Below are 17163 nucleotides of genomic sequence, written 5' to 3'. Positions count from 1 at the left end.
GTTCTCTCTACTAAGTATTGAGCTGGACTTCCTTTTCTGACAATATCTGGAACTTCCTGCTACGTAACACATGGAAATGCTGGAAATAAAAACAATAAACATCCTTTTATTTTTTTAATTTTTTTATAAATTTATTTATTTTTTGGCTACGTTGGGTCTTTGTTGCTCCATGTGGGCCTTCTCTAGTTGTGGCGAGTGGGAGCTACTCTTTGTGTGGTGCGTGGGCTTCTCATTGTGGTGACTTCTCTTGTTGTGGAGCATGGGCTTCAGTAGTTGCAGCACACAGGCTCAATAGTTGTGGCTTGCGGGCTCAGTAGTTGTGGCGCACGGGCTTAGTTGCTCCGTGGCATGTGGGATCTTCCTGGACCAGGGCTCGAAACCATGTCCCCTGCGTTGGCAGGCGGATTCTTTTGTTTTTGTTTTTGTTTTTTTGCGGTACACGGGCCTCTCACTGTTGTGGCCTCTGCCGTTGCGGAGCACAGGCTCCGGACGCGCAGGCTCAGCGGCCATGGCTCACGGGCCCAGCCGCTCCGCGGCATGTGGGATCTTCCCGGACCGGGGCACAAACCCGTGTCCCCTGCATTGGCAGGCAGACTCTCAACCACTGCACCACCAGGGAAGCCTGGCAGGCAGATTCTTAACCACTGTGCCACTAGGGAAGTCCCAAACATACTTTTAAATACATTTAACATTTAATGGACCTGCAACCATTTGGATTTTAACAGACATTTGGGGAGATGAAGGCTTGGGCTTACATGAAGTTAGGGATTGGAACTGAGACCCTTGATAAATCTAGGACACTTGAAGGGCTATACCCACAGTGAAAGTACAGACTAGGGGAAAACAAAAAAACAAACGTCTGAGTACTAGCAAAGAAGACATAAAGGATCTATGTCCATCCTGACCTGGTCTTAGGGTGGGGGAAAGAAACTATCTTCTGAGAATTTGAAACTGCATGCCTGCCCTTGATGAGTATGGGGTGATGAGTGTGGGGTTCATATTTACATCACCTGCATGTCTAGGAATCTCCAAGGCTGAGAAATGAACATCAAAGGAGACCTACTCCAAAAGTATCTCTCAGATGCCTAGCAGAAACTAATGCAAATCCTCTTTGGATCTCCTCCGTGGACCCCCTCCTCTTTCCCCAGCCATTGCAGGTTACACAGAATTCCTGTATATAAAGCCCTTCTAAACAGCTGATAATCCACAAGGAAAAAACTGATGAAATACACGAGGAAACAATCCACCATGAATAAAATTCAGTAGACACAATGAAGAGAAGAATCAGACTCCCAAGAACATCAGGTAACAGAATTATCAGATAGTGATCATTAGAGCGCAGGTTAGAGGCAGCTGCTAAATGTTTTGGAAGCATATAGAAAGAACTAACTCCTTGATGAAATCAAAGTCTTCCTAAGAATGAGCCTTGAAGGATAAGTGGGAGTTTGCTAAGTGAGGACAGATGCTGTTGAGTAGCTGGTGGGGTGCACAAAGCATAATGTACCAAGGCAATGACCACTGATAGTTTATTTTTTCAGATGCAAATAGGGCAGAAAAGTAAGGGATGAGGCAAGAGAGGTAGGTAAGGGGATAGATCATGCTGGCCCTATGAACTGTCTCAAGAACTTTCATTCTTCAACTAAATGTACAAGAAAGCCAGTGAAGGGTTTTAAGTGAGAGGTTAGTGATATTCATTCATTCATTTGTTCATTCATTCAACAATAAATGTCAGACATGGAGAATGGTTGGAGAATGGAGGGTGGCATCAGGAGACCAGTCAGGAGAGAATAGCAGACATGTAGGTGAGAAATGCTGGTGGCTTAGACCAAAGTGGTGCCAGTGAAGATGAAGAGGAGCAGGTGGATTTGACTGATATTTAGGTCAAAGCGAGAAGGTATATAAGGGATGGGAAAGTGGGAGGTATCAGGGCTGATTCCTAGGTTTTTGGCTGAGCAACTGAAAGATTAGTGCTGCCATTCACAGAGGTAAGGAATTAAGGAGGAAGAGTGAGTTGTTGGAAAGAAGACACTGAGCTCAGTTTTAGATCATTGGAGTTTAAAGTGACTTTGTGATAACCAGGTGGCAATGTCTAGGAGGTAGTTTGATGCATAATGTCTGAATCTCAACAAGAGAAATCTGGAAATTTCTGAGCTGGAAATAAAGATCTGAGAGTCATCAATATACAAATGGTAATTGAAGTCAGGGAGGTCTACGAGAGTCGAGAGTCCTTTGGGAGGCTGAGTTCCATCTTCTGTTGTATTGGTTAAGAGATTTTGGTTGCAAGTAATTAATGATCCAACTCAAACTGGATTAAATTAGAAAAGGAATTTGGTCGAAATGTCCATCAATAATTGCTGCAGGCAAGGCTTGATCCAGTGGCCCAAATAATGGAACTAAGATCTAGTCTTCTCTAATTTCTCCAAAACACTTCCTAGGAGTTGGCTTAATTTTTGACAGGCCCTCTCTTTGTGAACACAGTGATACTGTAAGGGAACGCCTCTGCCATGGCACTGCGATGACCTCACATGTATTCATTCATATAGGCCACACTGGCAAAGGTATGAAAAGCTTATCTAAGTCTTGGCAGAATGCCTTGTGATCCTCCCAGAACATGAGAGAATGGAAGGCTTGTAAGGCAGTGAGGCCACCTTCCACTTGCCTCCCTATCTCCCCTGAGTGGCTGCCCTGAGACGGCTTTCTTATCGCTTCCCAGGCTCTGATGAGCTATGGGGCTTTCTGCCCTCCCTACTCAGAATGGAGGTGCAGAATATAAAACCTGTTAATTGAACTCTAGGATCGGCTCCTCAGCAATAGGGTATCCTACAACCCATGTTACAATTGTTCAGCCCCTTTTGTTTCAGTGTCATCCTTTTTGGTGTGTGGAACAAGGATCACAGGAAGCTGGCTTGTTCTTCTTGCTGTCTATGTAAATAATACACCATTTAAATCAAAAACGGGCTCATTGTATCTTTACTGGTAGAATCAGTCAGGCCTTAGCCTTGGCCTTGCCTTACTTTGTCTTATATGTATAAGTTACCAGCTGCTCCTGGGTCTGGGTGCTTCCAAGCTCAAACCCGCGGAAAAGAAAAAGCCTATTGCCCAAATGGCTCAGTCCAAAATTCCAGAACTGAATCTTGTTGGCTCTGATTGACCTGATTTGGGTCATACACTCATGCCTGAACCAATCACTGTGGCTAGGGATTTGGAACTATTGGTCAATTTAAGCCATTTAGGGCTCATTCCTGGAAATGAGTGAGAGAGTGAGGTCAATCTCACTCAAATCACCTGGCTGAGAATTCAGGGTCCTGTTAGGAAAAGGGAAAGAGGGAATGGATACCAGAAAGCAGTAAGCAAAGCCCACTATACCTGTCTCCTTTCCCAGAGCAGTGTGTATTTGGCGGGAGGGAATGAGGGATCTGGATACATAATTATGGAGGGTGTGGCTCCTGAAGAGTGAGAGAGGTTCAGAGAGAAGAGGCTGGGGGATGGAGAACAAATCTTTAGCCTTTGGAGGCCTAGTTTACATCTTGGTTTTCCTAACAGGATGGCTTTTGCAACAGTGGGCAGTTGTGGTCGGGGACATGAAGGAAATTGAGAGGGCTTGAGGTACTAGCTCCCGGAAATGTGTCCCCAGGGCATTATGTAAGACCAGATCTCTGGTTCCTTTTGGGCCCTTACAATACTTGGGTCCAAGGGGTGGGGGGGGAACTGGTGCGGATATCCCAAGGGGCCTCACCAGAGACCCAGCCCGGGAGCAAGAGGCAGCCAACATAGGAGACAAATGCTGAGAACCATGATTTCTGGGCCTGGTGCCACCACTGACTTGGTGTGCGATCCTGGGCCAGGCACTGCTCCTGCCTGGGCCTTAATTTCCCACTCTGTACGATGGACTAGACCAGATCTTTCTTACTTTTTCAATCTCAAGGATGCCTTCATTTTTCCCTACATGCTACTGTCTTCAACTCACCCCTGCTTGTTGAGTTGTTATTGTTTTTAAGTTTTTATATAATTTATTGTCTTCTGGTGAAAAATCTGCACAAACACAGATCAAGTCAGTGCTGTATCTTTAATCCTTCCTTTCACTTTTATAGCAACCCTGACTTTTTTCACTCTGTTCTTATATTGCTTTTGCTGATTTTCTTGAGTTCTTTCCTTCTCATCCAGGCCATATCTTACAAATCTCTGTTCGCGTTGATTTCTCTTCGCATAATCCAAGAAATTGTAAAATTTATAAAAGTCTGTTGCTTTGCCACCACCAAAGTGGCTTCAAATCTGAACACAAAAACATCTGATGTGTTCTCTTGGTTACATCTTGGTTAGTTTTCTCAAATTCTGTCTTAGGTACTGTTGCCTTCCCAGGATAAAGGACCACTATGACCATTTGTTTCTGCAGAAACAGTTGGTATGTCATGAATTTCCTTGCCTGGCTGGTTACTGTGTCACATAATGGTGGCTGCTCGGGACTTCCTGGGTGGCTCAGTGGTTAAGAATCCACCTGCCAACGCAGGGGACATGGGTTTGAGCCCCGTCCGGGAAGATCCCACATGCCAAGGAGCAACTAAGCCCGTGCGCCACAACTACTGAGCCCGTGAACTACAACTACTGAAGCCCACGTGCCTAGAGCCCGCGCTCCACAACAAGAGAGGCCACCGCAATGAGAAGCCCACGCACCACAACAAAGAGAAGCCCCCGCCCACCGCAACTAGAGAAAGCCCGCACACAGCAACGAAGACACAATGCAGCCAAAAATAAATAAATTAAATAATTAATTAATTTAAAAAAACATTAAAAAGAAAATGGTGGCTGCTCATCAGGCAGCCAGGGAGGAAAAAAGCCCTGTTTAAAGATTTTATATACTCCTCAATCTGAGATTGTTGCTCTAAGTTTCTGTCTCAATTTTTTATTAATGAAAGTCTCAGACCTTTACAGGAGCCAGGGTCTGAGTGCCGGGGATAAGAAATAGGGGAATTTGGGAAACAATGGATCAATGCTCCCTCCAAAATATCTCTTGAATACACCCTTGAATCCTCATGAAGTCTGGTTCCCCAGGTTTCTCTTTCACCCAGTTTAGCTCCCTCATAGCCTCCTAGTTAATTTCCTTTATGGTAAAGATGGCCAAAATCAGTTTGCTATTTGGAGTAGAAAAAAAATGTACTTGATAAGTTGTAACTTCATAGCCTAGTGCAGGATCTGGCAATGGTGGGTGTTCAATAAATGCTAAAGAAAAACTACCCAGGTGTGTGGCTTAAAGCTGGTTATTCAGAGCCTCAATTCCTTCTTCTCTAGGTAACCCATACATCATCTGGGATGTCAGGAGAGAAATCACCTTGTTTGCTCCTTTATTATTTCCCTCACTTCAATTCTCTACCCTTCCTTCTCAGCTACAACAACAAAACAACCCAACCTAACTCAATTCAACCCAACCCAAATTCCTCTCATCTTCTCATGCATAGAAGCTTAACCACAACATCTGGATCCTGGTTCTGCCACTTATTAGCTGTGTGACCCCAGACAAATGACTAAATCTCCATGTGTCTCAGTTTCCTCATCTGCGTGTGGTGATGGGGAAATTATAGTACCTGTAGTATGTGTGTATGTGTGTGAGTGTGTGTGTTTGTATATGTATAATTATATATATATATAATTTGTATTGTAAACAGCATGTAAAGCACTTAAAATAATACTTAGCACACAATACGCACTGAATATTTGCTAGCTATTATTACTATTTTCATCTTTTTTTTGCATAAACTACTGGATACCTAGGCCCTCAGGGTAATGTTTTTCAGTGTATGGCTCCTGAACCACCAGCATCAGGATAATCTGGAGAGATTAAGAATGCAGGTTCCTGGGCTCCACCCCAGACCACAGTCTCTAGGGCAGAACTAGGAAATTTACATTTAATAAATACATTTCCCAAGTGATTTTTAAAAATTAATTAATTAACTTTTGGCTGCGTTGGGTCTTTATTGCTGCGCATGGGCTTTCTCTAGTTGAGGCCAGTGGGGGCTACTCTTCGTTGTGGTGCGCAGGCGTCTTCTTGTGGTGTCTTCTCTTGTTGCGGAGCACGGGCTCTAGGTGATGGGCTTCCGTAGTTGTGGCTCGCCGGCTCTAGAGCTCAGGTTCAGTAGTTGTGGTGCTCTGGCTTAGTTCCTCCATGGCATTTGGGATCTTCCCGGACCAGGGGTCGAACCTGTGTCCCCTGCATTGGCAGGCGGATTCTTAACCACTGCGCCACCAGGGAAGCCCTGCCTTTCATCTTGTTTATGGTTTCCTTTGCTGTGCAAAGGCTTTTACGTTTAATTAGGTCACATTCGCTTATTTTTGTTTTTATTTTCATCACTCTAGGAGGTGGGTCATAAAAGATCTTGCTGTGATTTATATCAAAGAGTGTTTTTCCTATGTTTTCCTCCGAGAGTTTTATAGTGTCCAGTCTTACGTTTAGGTCTTTAATCCATTTTGAGTTCATTTTTGTGTATGGTGTTAGGTAGTGTTCTAATTTCATTCTTTTACATGTAGTTGTCCAGTTTTCCCAGCACCATTTATTGAAGAGGCTGTCTTGTCTCCATTGTATATTCTTGCCTCCTTTGTCATAGATTAGGTGACCATAAGTCCGTGGGTTTATCTCTGGGCTTTCTATCCCGTACCATTGATCTGTATTTCTGTTTTTGTGCCAGTACCATACTGTCTTGATTACAGTAGCTTTGTAGTATAGTCTGAAGTCAGGGAGGCTGATTCCTCCAGCTCCATTTTTCTTTCCTAAGATTGCTTTGGCTATTCGGGATCTTTTGTGTTTCCATACAAATTGTGTAATTTTTTGTTCTAATTCTGTGTAAAATGCCATTGGTAATATGATAGGGATTGCATTGAACGTGTAGATTGCTTTGGGTAGTATAGTCATTTTCAAAATATTGATTCTTCCAATCCAGGAGCATGGTATATCTCTCCATCTGTTTGTATCATCTTGGAGTTCTTTCACCAAGTCGTTCTTGATTATGCAACCTGTTTCATTTCTTTCACAGGTCTTAAATTCCTTATATACTTATTTAATATTTTAATTACTATAGCTAACATTTGAGCACTCACCATAAGCACTTTTCATACATTAATTAACGAAGTGGTGTGCTACTTATGCTTGTCAATGGCACTCCAAACTCCAGAAACCCAATTTGTACTCTTTGCCCATTTCTCTGGTGTAAAGACTCCCATAGGTTGGGATTTTAAACTATCAACCTGAAGTCGCTGAATACGTATAATACCATTATACAGTATTTGCCATAGTGATAATAGCAGTGGTAAATAAACTCAAGACCACAAATAAAACGAGAGTGTAGTAAAATAATTAGGAAGTGATGTGTTTTGAGTATTTATTATCTTGTTTTTTACATAACTTGTTTAATTGTATGCTTATATAATTTAATTTTTGATAATGGCTGTGTTTAAAAGCAACTAGCAACATTTCTAAGCATTCCTCAATCATTTCTAGCTAGCCCACAACAAGCCAACAACCAGCACATTCTTCAGATGAGGGACCTGAGGCACAGAAAGGTTAAGCAACTTGTTCAAGGCCGCAGAGCTAATAAATCTGTAACTGTATCCTCAGAACCCAATACCGTGCCTGGCATATAGTTTGTAGTCTATCAACAATTGTAGGATAAATAAATGAACACATATTTAATACTCTTTTAAAAACATAAAAAGGGAAAAATTAAAAACATACACACAGGAGTGAAATTAACATCTCTTTAAAACTCGCTCACAATCCTAGAACGATTACTGCCTTCACCTATCTACTTTCAGCAGCACTTCGGCTCCTGGGCGCTTTTACAATTCACCGGCTACCTTAGGAGACGTCGCCCAGCACTTTGCTACGAGCTCGAGTCGCCCCGCTTTCCGTCGTCCCGCCCTATTTCGCCGCAAGGCCTCCTGGGAGTGGTAGTCCCCAGTCTCGCAGCTCCGGCGGCAGCAGCTAGGCGCGCCGGGCCACGGAACTACACGGGGCGGTGCACAAGTCGAGAGGCTCTTCCACCTCTCTTTTCCCTCCCCGCCTGCGCGGCCGCCCTAGCTATCATGGCGGCTCCCTTGGCCCTGGTGCTGGTAGTGGCAGTGACCGTGCGGGCGGCCTTGTTCCGCTCCAGTCTGGCCGAGTTTATCTCGGAGCGGGTGGAGGTGGTGTCCCCACTGAGCTCTTGGAAGAGAGGTGAGGCCACCGGCTCGAGTAGGCGGCTAGGCCCCGCCTGTGCGCTCCTGGCCTCTGTGAATGGGAGGCGGGGGCAGTGGCCGCAAAGCTCAAGATTCTGGGGGAACTGACCGCTCTCTCAGGAGAGGGCGGGAGGGCGGGGCCTGAGAGCGGGCTGCTAAGGGGGTGGGCGTGGGACTGTGTGGTGAGGTTGGGGCACTAGGGGCCGGTCACCTGCGGGGTGGCGATCTGAGGGGGTGTGTCCCACTCGGGTCCTGAGCTGAGTAGCGTGGTCTGAGGACGGGTCGGGATGAGGAAAGGGCGTGCTGGGTGGAGGGGGATTTGGCGCGAGATCGCAATGTGATGTTCCTCCGGGGTGTGGGATGGTGTGTGATGGGGGCCCGAGTGAGGGGACCAGTCCTGCCTAAGCGAGGAGAGTGTGTGAGTGAGCGTGCTTAGCAGCTTATTCTCAGTCTGGGACTTTGAGTGCAGCTTTTCCTACTGTGTCTTTATAGTTCTTTAAGTTCTTCATCAAACACTGTTTACGCTGGCGCCCTCAAAGAGACAGAATTTGGGCCAAAGATCCATAGGCTAGTGGGAGAGATAGATAATTATAATAATAATTATAATCATTTGTGAAAAATGTACTTCCTTTGTACGTCCAGTTCCTCCTTTGGAGTTCTGACCCTGAAGAAAAGGTCCCCTCCTTTTCCAGCTTCTTAAAGCTGTGGAATTCGAGCTAACTCTTGAAGGATGCAGAGTTTGGAAAGGGAGATTAGAAAAAGGGGAGTTCCAGGTAGAAGATAAACAGGATCAAGAAATTTTGAAGGGGGCTTCCCTGGTGGCGCAGTGGTTGAGAGTCCGCCTGCCGATGCAGGAGACACGGGTTCGTGCCCCGGTCCGGGAAGATCCCACATGCCGCAGAGCGGCTGGGCCCGTGAGCCATGGCCGCTGAGCCTGCGTGTCCGGAGCCTGTGCTCCACAACGGGAGAGGCCACAACAGTGAGAGGCCCGCGTACCGCAAAAAAAATAAAATAAATAAAAAGAAATGTTTAAGGATGTGAAATGTCCGAAGTAGGGGAGTAATGGGATGGGGGTTAGGTTAGGGCCAGAGTTTGAAGATTTTTTTTGAAAACTGTCTTCCTGAAGTATGGACATGTAATAAGTGTAGAGCTCAAGGAATTTTTACAAACTGTATATGCCCATATAGCCAGGACCCAGACTAAGAAACAGAACATTACCAGCACCCCAGAAGTCCCCCTCATGTCCTCAAACTTTAAATGCTAGAGTTTTGATGTTGTCCCATAGATATTTTGGAATGGCGTAATGAATGGATGTTTTATGAATAATTAGAGCTAAGTTTCCTAAAAATACTTACTATATATCAGAGACTATGGTAAGCCTCATTTTATCCTCCAGTTTTTCTGTGTGTTAGATGGTGTTATTTTCCCCATTTTACCGATGAAGAAACTGAGGTTTGGAGAAGTTAAGTAATTTTCCCAGGTTTCCCAGTTGACAGATGGTAATAAAGATAGTTGTAATTTATATGTGTGATGGTAAGAGCTTAGACTTGATATCTTTGCATATAATATTTGCGTGTAATTATTTGTTGAACAAACTGAATTGTTTGTTGAAGCCACTTGTTTCCAGCTTTCTTCTGAATTCCAGAAGATCCATCCGTTTATTTGATAGTGCAACTAAAATTTATACAAATTTCTTGCTTGATAAAATGCTTGACAAAATGTGCTTCTCAGTCCAATAAAAATAATAATAACTAACACTGATGTAATGCTTTCCACATGCCAGGTACTGTTCTAAGCAGTTTAGGTATGTTAAAAAACATTTAATTTCTACAATGGCTTTTTTTAAAAAAATAAATAAATTTATTTATTTATTTTAGTTTTGGCTGCATTGGGTCTTCATTGCTGCGCATGGGCTTTCTGTAGGTGCGGTGAGCAGGGGCTACTCTTCGTTGCAGCGCATGGGCTCTAGGGCGTGTGGACTTCAGTAGTTGCAGCACGCAGGCTCAGTACTTGCGGCTCGCGGGCTCTAGAGCACAGGCTCAGTAGTTGTGGCGCACGGGCGTAGTTGCTCCGCAGCACGTGGGATCTTCCCGGACCAGGGCTCAAACCTGTGTCTCCTGCATTGGCAGGCGGATTCTTAACCACTGTGCCACCAGGGAAGTCCTCTACAATGGCTTATGATGTAAATACTATTGTTAGCCCCACTTTATAGATGAGAAAATTAAAGTACAGAGAGATTGTTACTTGCCAAAAGTCATATAGATAATAATATTATGTGACTAGCTAGCAATCTTTAGGCATGGCTGTTCCACCAGAGTTCACTGTATACTATCTTGTCAAGAATAATTTTGGAACATTTCTGTCATATTTTGGTGTTTCCTCAGCCTTTGACCTAAAGATTGGGAATTATTATGGGCTTAGCTTCTTGAGTCAGGATAGAGCTCAAACTGTGAGTGCTTGTTTAGAAACCCGTTTCCAATGCAGCTGTGAGAGTCAGGGTCAGGAGGAACACTTCTGATAACGCTACTAAAAAAAACAAAACAAAACACTTATTGCTAAATAAATACAGAATTAGTAAACTGCGCACAGCAGTGTATTGCACAGTGCATTATAAGGCAAACACTTCTGTAACCATCATCCAAGTCAAGAATCAGAACTTTGCCGCTTTTCCTAGAAGCCTTTCCATATACCCCATCTCAATCACAGCCTCTCATCCCCCTCATAAGTAAACTATTATTCTGTTTTTTATAATAATGACATCTTTGCTTTCTTTTTGTCTTATTACCCAAATGAGCATCCCTAGACACTATAGCTTAGTCATGGTCTTCAAAAAAAGTTTATGTATGTCTTTTAAGTCTCCCTTAATTTTAAAATTTCCCATCCATCTCATCCTTTTCTTTAGTATTTATCTGTTTAAGAACCTAGACCATTTGACCTGTAGAGTTTCCCATAGTTTGGATTTTCCTGATTGTATATTCATGGTACAGTATAACACGTATCTGTCTGATTTCTCCACCACTGAGAAATTTTCCCTTTTTATTTTTATTTTTTGGCCATGCTGTACAGCTTGTGGGATCTTAGTTTCCTGATCAGGGATTGAACCCAGGCCCTGGCAGTGAAAGCACCAAGTCCTAGCCACTGGATGGCCAGGGAAGTCCTTATTTTCCCTTTTTAAGTAGTAAACGTTTGGGGGATATACTTTGGGGCTCTGTAAACATCCTGTTTCTCTTTAACTTTTTGTCCACCACTTTTTGCATTTATAGTTTGGTCTTCCCTGCAGCAGTCATTACTGTGGTGTTCTAATGGCAACGTTTCTATTTCCCTCATTTCTTCTTTTTTTTGTTTTATTTTTATTTATTTATTTACTTTATTGAAACATAGTTGATGTATAATATTATATAATTTATAGGTATATAATATAGTGATTCACAGTTTTTAAAGGTTGTGCTTTATTTATAGTTGTTATAAAATATTGGCTATATTCCCTGTGTTGTAGAATATATTATAGCTTATTTTATACATAATAGTTTATACCTCTTAATATCCTACTCCTATATTGCCCCTCCCCCTTCCCTCTCCCCACTGATAACCACTAGTTTGTTCTCTGTATCTCTGAGTCTGCTTCTTTTTTGTTATATTCACTAGTTTGTTGTATTTTTTTAGATTCCACATATAAGTGATATCATATTTGTCTTTCTCTGACTTATTTCACTTAGCATAATGCCATCCAAGTCCATCCATGTTGCTGCAAATGGCAAAATTTCATTATTTTTTATGGCTGAGTAGTATTCCATTGTATATATACATATACCACATCTTCTTTATCCATTCATCTGTTGATGGACACTGAGGTTGCTTCCATATCTTGGTAATTGTAAATAATGCTGCTATGAACATTGGGTGCATGTATCTTTTCCAATTAATTGTTTTTTTAAAAAAATATATACCCAGGAGTAGAATTGCTGGGTCATATGGTAGTTCTGTTTTTAGTTTTTTGAAAAACCTCCATATTGTATTCCAAAGTGGCTGCACCAATTTATATTTCCACGAACAGTGTAGGAGGGTTCCCTTTTCTCCACATCCTCATCAACATTTGTTATTTGTTTTCTTTTTGATGATAGCCATTCTGATAGGTGTGAGGTGATATCTCATTGTGGTTTTGATTTGCATTCCCCTGATGATTAGCCATGTTGAGCATCTTTTCACATGCCTGTTGGCCATCTGCATTTCCTCTTCAGAAAAATGTCTATTTAGTTCTTCTGCCCTTTTTTTTTTTTTTACCAGGGATTGAACCCGGGTCACGGCAGTGATAGCGCCGAGTCCTAACCACTGGACTGCCAGGGAATTCCCATATTTATTTATTCAATTATATTTATATCAGTGTGAACTCAATAAATAAATAAAAAATATTAAAATAAATAAATAAAAACAATAAGATAACAAATTAGAAGATGTGAGAAATGTCCACAGAGAAGGAAAATGGGCAGCCACTCTCATATGCTGATTGTTTGAGTGACATTTGTATTAATTTTTCTACAGGCAACAGGTACTTTTTTTTTCTTTTTATTATTTTTAGCTGCGTTGGGTCTTCGTTGCTGTGTGCGGGCTTTAGTTGAGGCGAGCGGGGACTACTCTTCGTTGTGGTATGCAGGCTTCTCATTGCGGTGGCTTCTCTTGCTGCGGAGCACGGGCTCTAGGCGCGCGGGCTCAGTAGTTGCGGCACATGGACCCTAGAGCGTGTAGGCTTCAGTAGTTGTGGCGCACGGGCTTAGTTGCTCCGAGTCATGTGGGATCTTCCTGGACCAGGGATCTAACCCACATCCCCTGCATTGGCCATCAGGGAAGTCCTGTTATCTTATTGTTTTTTGGAATGGGGCAGAATATATATAAATGAAACACTTTTTAAAAAATTTATTTTTTTGGCCACACCATGCGTCTTCCAGGATCTTAGTTCCCTGACCAGGGATTGAACCTGGGACCCTGGCAGTGAAAGCACCAGTCCTAACTATTGGACTGCCAAGGAGTTCCCAAACAAAACACTTTTTAGAGTGGGTGGAAGTTACATGGAGATCGAAGGAAGTTTATAGTTTAATATAAAATTTTCTCATAATGAGTGCTGCCCCACAATGAAAAGAGATGCTCTGTATAGAAAAAAGTTGACCATCATCTGAAACCAAGATTTAAATTCACTCGCTGGGAATGAGGTAAAGGGGGTTAGACAAACTGTGAAGCCCTTCTTGTTCCTGGGAGTATCTAACACTTTGGATTATGGCCAATCTGCTTATGTCTCTAAAGTAAGAGTGAACTTGGATGTCTTACTTTTCAGTGGTTGAAGGCCTCTCACTGTTGGACTTGGGAGTGTCTCCATATTCTGGAGCAGTATTTCATGAAGTAAGTGTTCTTGTTTTCTTTTTTGGGTACTAAGAGTAGTTTACAGTCACAAATGCCAAAGCCTAACTCTGTTTTGTACAAACATTTAAAGGGATCTATTTTTGAAAATCATATTTAGAAACAGCCCTTTTTTAGATGCCCTCTGCTTAAGAAGGAGGTTTCGCAATTGCAGTGGAAATGATCCAGATTAAGATTGTAATTTGGGGAAGCAGATGAGACTTCTGGAGAAGTTATCATTTTTATTGGCAAATAAATTGTAAACAGTTCCCAGTTCATGAATAGGTTATATGCTACTTGGCATGTAATTGGTTCTTTGGAACATACTTTCCCATGAAAACTGCCAGCAATGTTGGTTTCTTAGAAAGCCCACAAAAGCCAAAGAACTAACAAAAGTTAGTTCTTAAGAATAGTAAAATCACTCTTAGGTCACCGTCATCTCTCAACAGCTTCCTGACAAGTCTTTCTGCGTTCAGTCTTACTCCTTTACTTCTTATTCTGCAGTCAGAGCCATCTTTCTGAAATGTGAATCTGATTTTGTCACTGTCCTGCTTAACACTGATCTCAGGATAAAATCCAAACACCTTAGGATGCACACAAAGCCCTGTGGGCCCCGCTCATCACCCCAACCACATGTCTTTCCACTTTCCTTTCCCCACTTTTATTGGCTTTATCATTTAGAATAGAAGTCTTCTAATTTGGCATTTTTACCCCTAATTTTTACAGTTGTCTCCCTCATACCTACTATGAGAACAATTTTTTTTGGTTCTTCTATCTAGTCTTTTTAAAACGTTCAACTTGATTCTCATGGAGATAACAACTCTTTTGCATTCATATTTCATTATATTTGTATTACTATCTAATTGAACCATAATAACAAGAACTACTAGCAGAAGCAGGTTAGGAACAATTTAAGAGACTCTTAATGAGCACACAATTCAGTTATTGGGAATGGATGTGTGTGGGCATATGCAAGCATAGCCCACTAGCCAGTGGTATGTGCTGTGGGCCTTGGGCAGTATGTTTTCTAGACAGACTAGGAACCCTCTGAGAGAGTTCTGACATGCTTTTATTATGCTCCAGCATCATATTCCCTTACCTATAGCTTTCCTTATGTTGTTATCTTCTTATGGAGGGCCATTCTTCCTTCTTTTTGTGGTTGACTCTACTATTCAGATATTAGCTTTGGTTTTGCCTCCCCCAGAAAGCCATCCCTCATCACCTTAGACTAAGTTAGGTGTTTCTCCTGTATCTTCCAAAGCATCTTGTGCTTCTCCTTTTCATGGCTCATATCATACTCTTGAAATTGCCTCTACTTGTTTTACCCACTGTGAGGTATGCTCCTCAGAGCATGTTCTGGCACCCTTTCATCACTTATTCCTAGTGCTTAGGTCTGTATCTGCATATGTATTCCAACCCCTCCTTCCCTTCTCTATTTCCTTTAACAAAGATTTGTTAAGTACACACCAAATGCCAGCTACCCTGCTAGGTGCTAGGGATATAAAACAAGATACAGTCCTTGGCGTTATTATACTTGTCTTTCTAAGAGAAACAGACAATAAGTTAGTAAAAAAGAAACAGATTTCAGAGCAAAGAATGTTGCCAGGGATAAAGAAGTTCACTTCATCATGATTAGGGGGTCAATTCATCAAGAAGACATAACAATCCTAATGTTTCTGCACCTAATAACAGAGTTTCAAAATACATGAAGACTGATAGAACTGCAAGGAGAAATAGACAAATCCCCAAATAGTCTGAGATTTCAGTATCCCTCTGTCAATGACTGATAGAACAAGCAGACAGAAAGTCAACAAAGATATAGAACTTGAACAACACACCAAACAATTTGACCTCATTGACATTTACAGAACATTGCATCCAATAACAGCAAAACACATAATCTTTTCAAGTATACATTTGCAAGATAGACATATTCTGAGCCATAAAGCAAGGCTCAATAAATTTAAAAGGATTGACGTCATACACAGTATATTCTCTAACCTCAGTGGACTTAGATGAAAAATTAATACCAGAAACATACCTGGAAAATCCCCAAATATTTGGAAACTAAGTAACATATTCCTCAATAACTCATGATCAAAGAAGAAATCAGAAGGGAAATTAGAAAGTATTTTGAACTGAATGAAACGAAAACACAGCCTATCAAAATATGTGGGATGTTGCTAAAGCATACTTGGGGGAAATTTATGGTGTTAAATGCCTGTATTGAAAAAGAAGAAAGGTCTCAAATCACTGACATCAGTTTCTACCTTAAGAAGCTAGAAAAAGAAGATAACTTAAACTCAAAGTAAGCAGAATAAAAGGAATAATAAAGATCTGAGAGGAAACAAATGAAACAGAAAGCAGAAAATATTGAAAGTCATGGAAACAAAGTTGGTTCTTTGGGATGAACAGTAAAATTGGTAAACATTTGAGAATGGTGGATATGTTCACTATCTTGATTGTGGTGATGATTTCATGGGTGTGTTCATAGGTCAGAACATATCAAGTTGTATACTTTGAAAATGTGCAGTTTATTTTATACCAACTATACCTCCATAAAGCTAAATTTTGAAAAATATGATTTCACTTAAATGGTAAGTGTATGTAGAAAAATAAAGTTGAGTAAATTGATGAAGAGTGATGGTCATGTGTATGGCTATTTTAGATAGTGTTTGTAGGGAAGGCACTCTGAGGAAGTGAAATTTGAATTAGAGATCTAAATGAATCAAGCAAGCCATATGATAACCCTAATTTGGAAATGAACTTGGCATTTGTGAGTTGCAGAAAGATGGCCGGTGTTGCTAAGGCAGAATGAGCAAAGAGGAGAGTAATAGAGATAAACTGTAAGAAATTAGGGGTCTGATTATGTAGGACTTTTTATAGAAATGGTTAGGAGTTTGGATTTTCTTTCTATCTATCTATGTATCTATCTTTTTTTCCCACTTTTATTGAGATATAATTGACATACAGCGCTTTGTAAGTTTAAGGTGTACAGCAGAATGATTTGACTTTTATACATCATGAAATGCTGACCACAGTAAGTTTAGTGAACATCCATTATCTCATAGAGATAATAACATCAATGAAATAGAAAAAAATTTTTTTCCTTGTGATGCAAACTCTTAGGAGTTACTCTCTTAACAACTTTCATATATAACATACAGCAGTGTTAATTATATTTATCATTTGTTGTACATTACATCCTTAGTACTTATTTATCTTATAACTGGAAATTTGTACCTTTTGACCATCTTCATCCAGTTTCCCCTGCCCCTCTGGTAACCACAAATCTGATCTCTTTTTCTATAAGTTTGTTTCTTTGTTTTTGAAGTATAATTGACCTACAATACTATGTTAGTTCCTGATATATAACACAGTGGCTCGATATTTCTATACATTTTTATTTTATTTTTAAAAATATTTATTTTATTATTTATTTTTTTGGCTGCATCGTGTCTTAGTTGCAGCACATGGGGTCTTCATTGAGGCGTGTGGGATCCTTTGTTGTGGCACAGCTCTTCATTGTGGCATGAGGGCTTCTTTCTAGTTGTGGCGTGCGGGTTTTCTCTA

General features: G+C 41.4%; 1 protein-coding gene across 4 annotated transcripts in view; it reads left to right on the top strand.

Annotated features, from left to right (window-relative positions):
• Positions 1–8055: 8055 nt before the first annotated feature.
• Positions 8056–17163, top strand: part of PIGU (phosphatidylinositol glycan anchor biosynthesis class U) — a 125091-nt gene continuing 115983 nt past the window's right edge. For 3 of the 4 annotated variants that reach the window (XM_030830853.2, XM_060284725.1, XM_030830850.2), the window contains exons 1-2: positions 8056–8200; positions 13529–13593. In XM_030830853.2, the coding sequence (XP_030686713.1) occupies positions 8071–8200; positions 13529–13593 (195 nt within the window). In that variant the 5' untranslated portion in view covers positions 8056–8070. The remainder of the gene's footprint in view (positions 8201–13528; positions 13594–17163) is intronic. The other variant, XM_060284726.1, reaches the window with a different exon arrangement.

The sequence above is a fragment of the Globicephala melas genome, chromosome 15 (genome assembly GCF_963455315.2).
Source record: "Globicephala melas chromosome 15, mGloMel1.2, whole genome shotgun sequence".
NCBI classification, from domain to species: domain Eukaryota; kingdom Metazoa; phylum Chordata; class Mammalia; order Artiodactyla; family Delphinidae; genus Globicephala; species Globicephala melas.
This window is presented reverse-complemented; position numbering and strand designations above follow the sequence as displayed.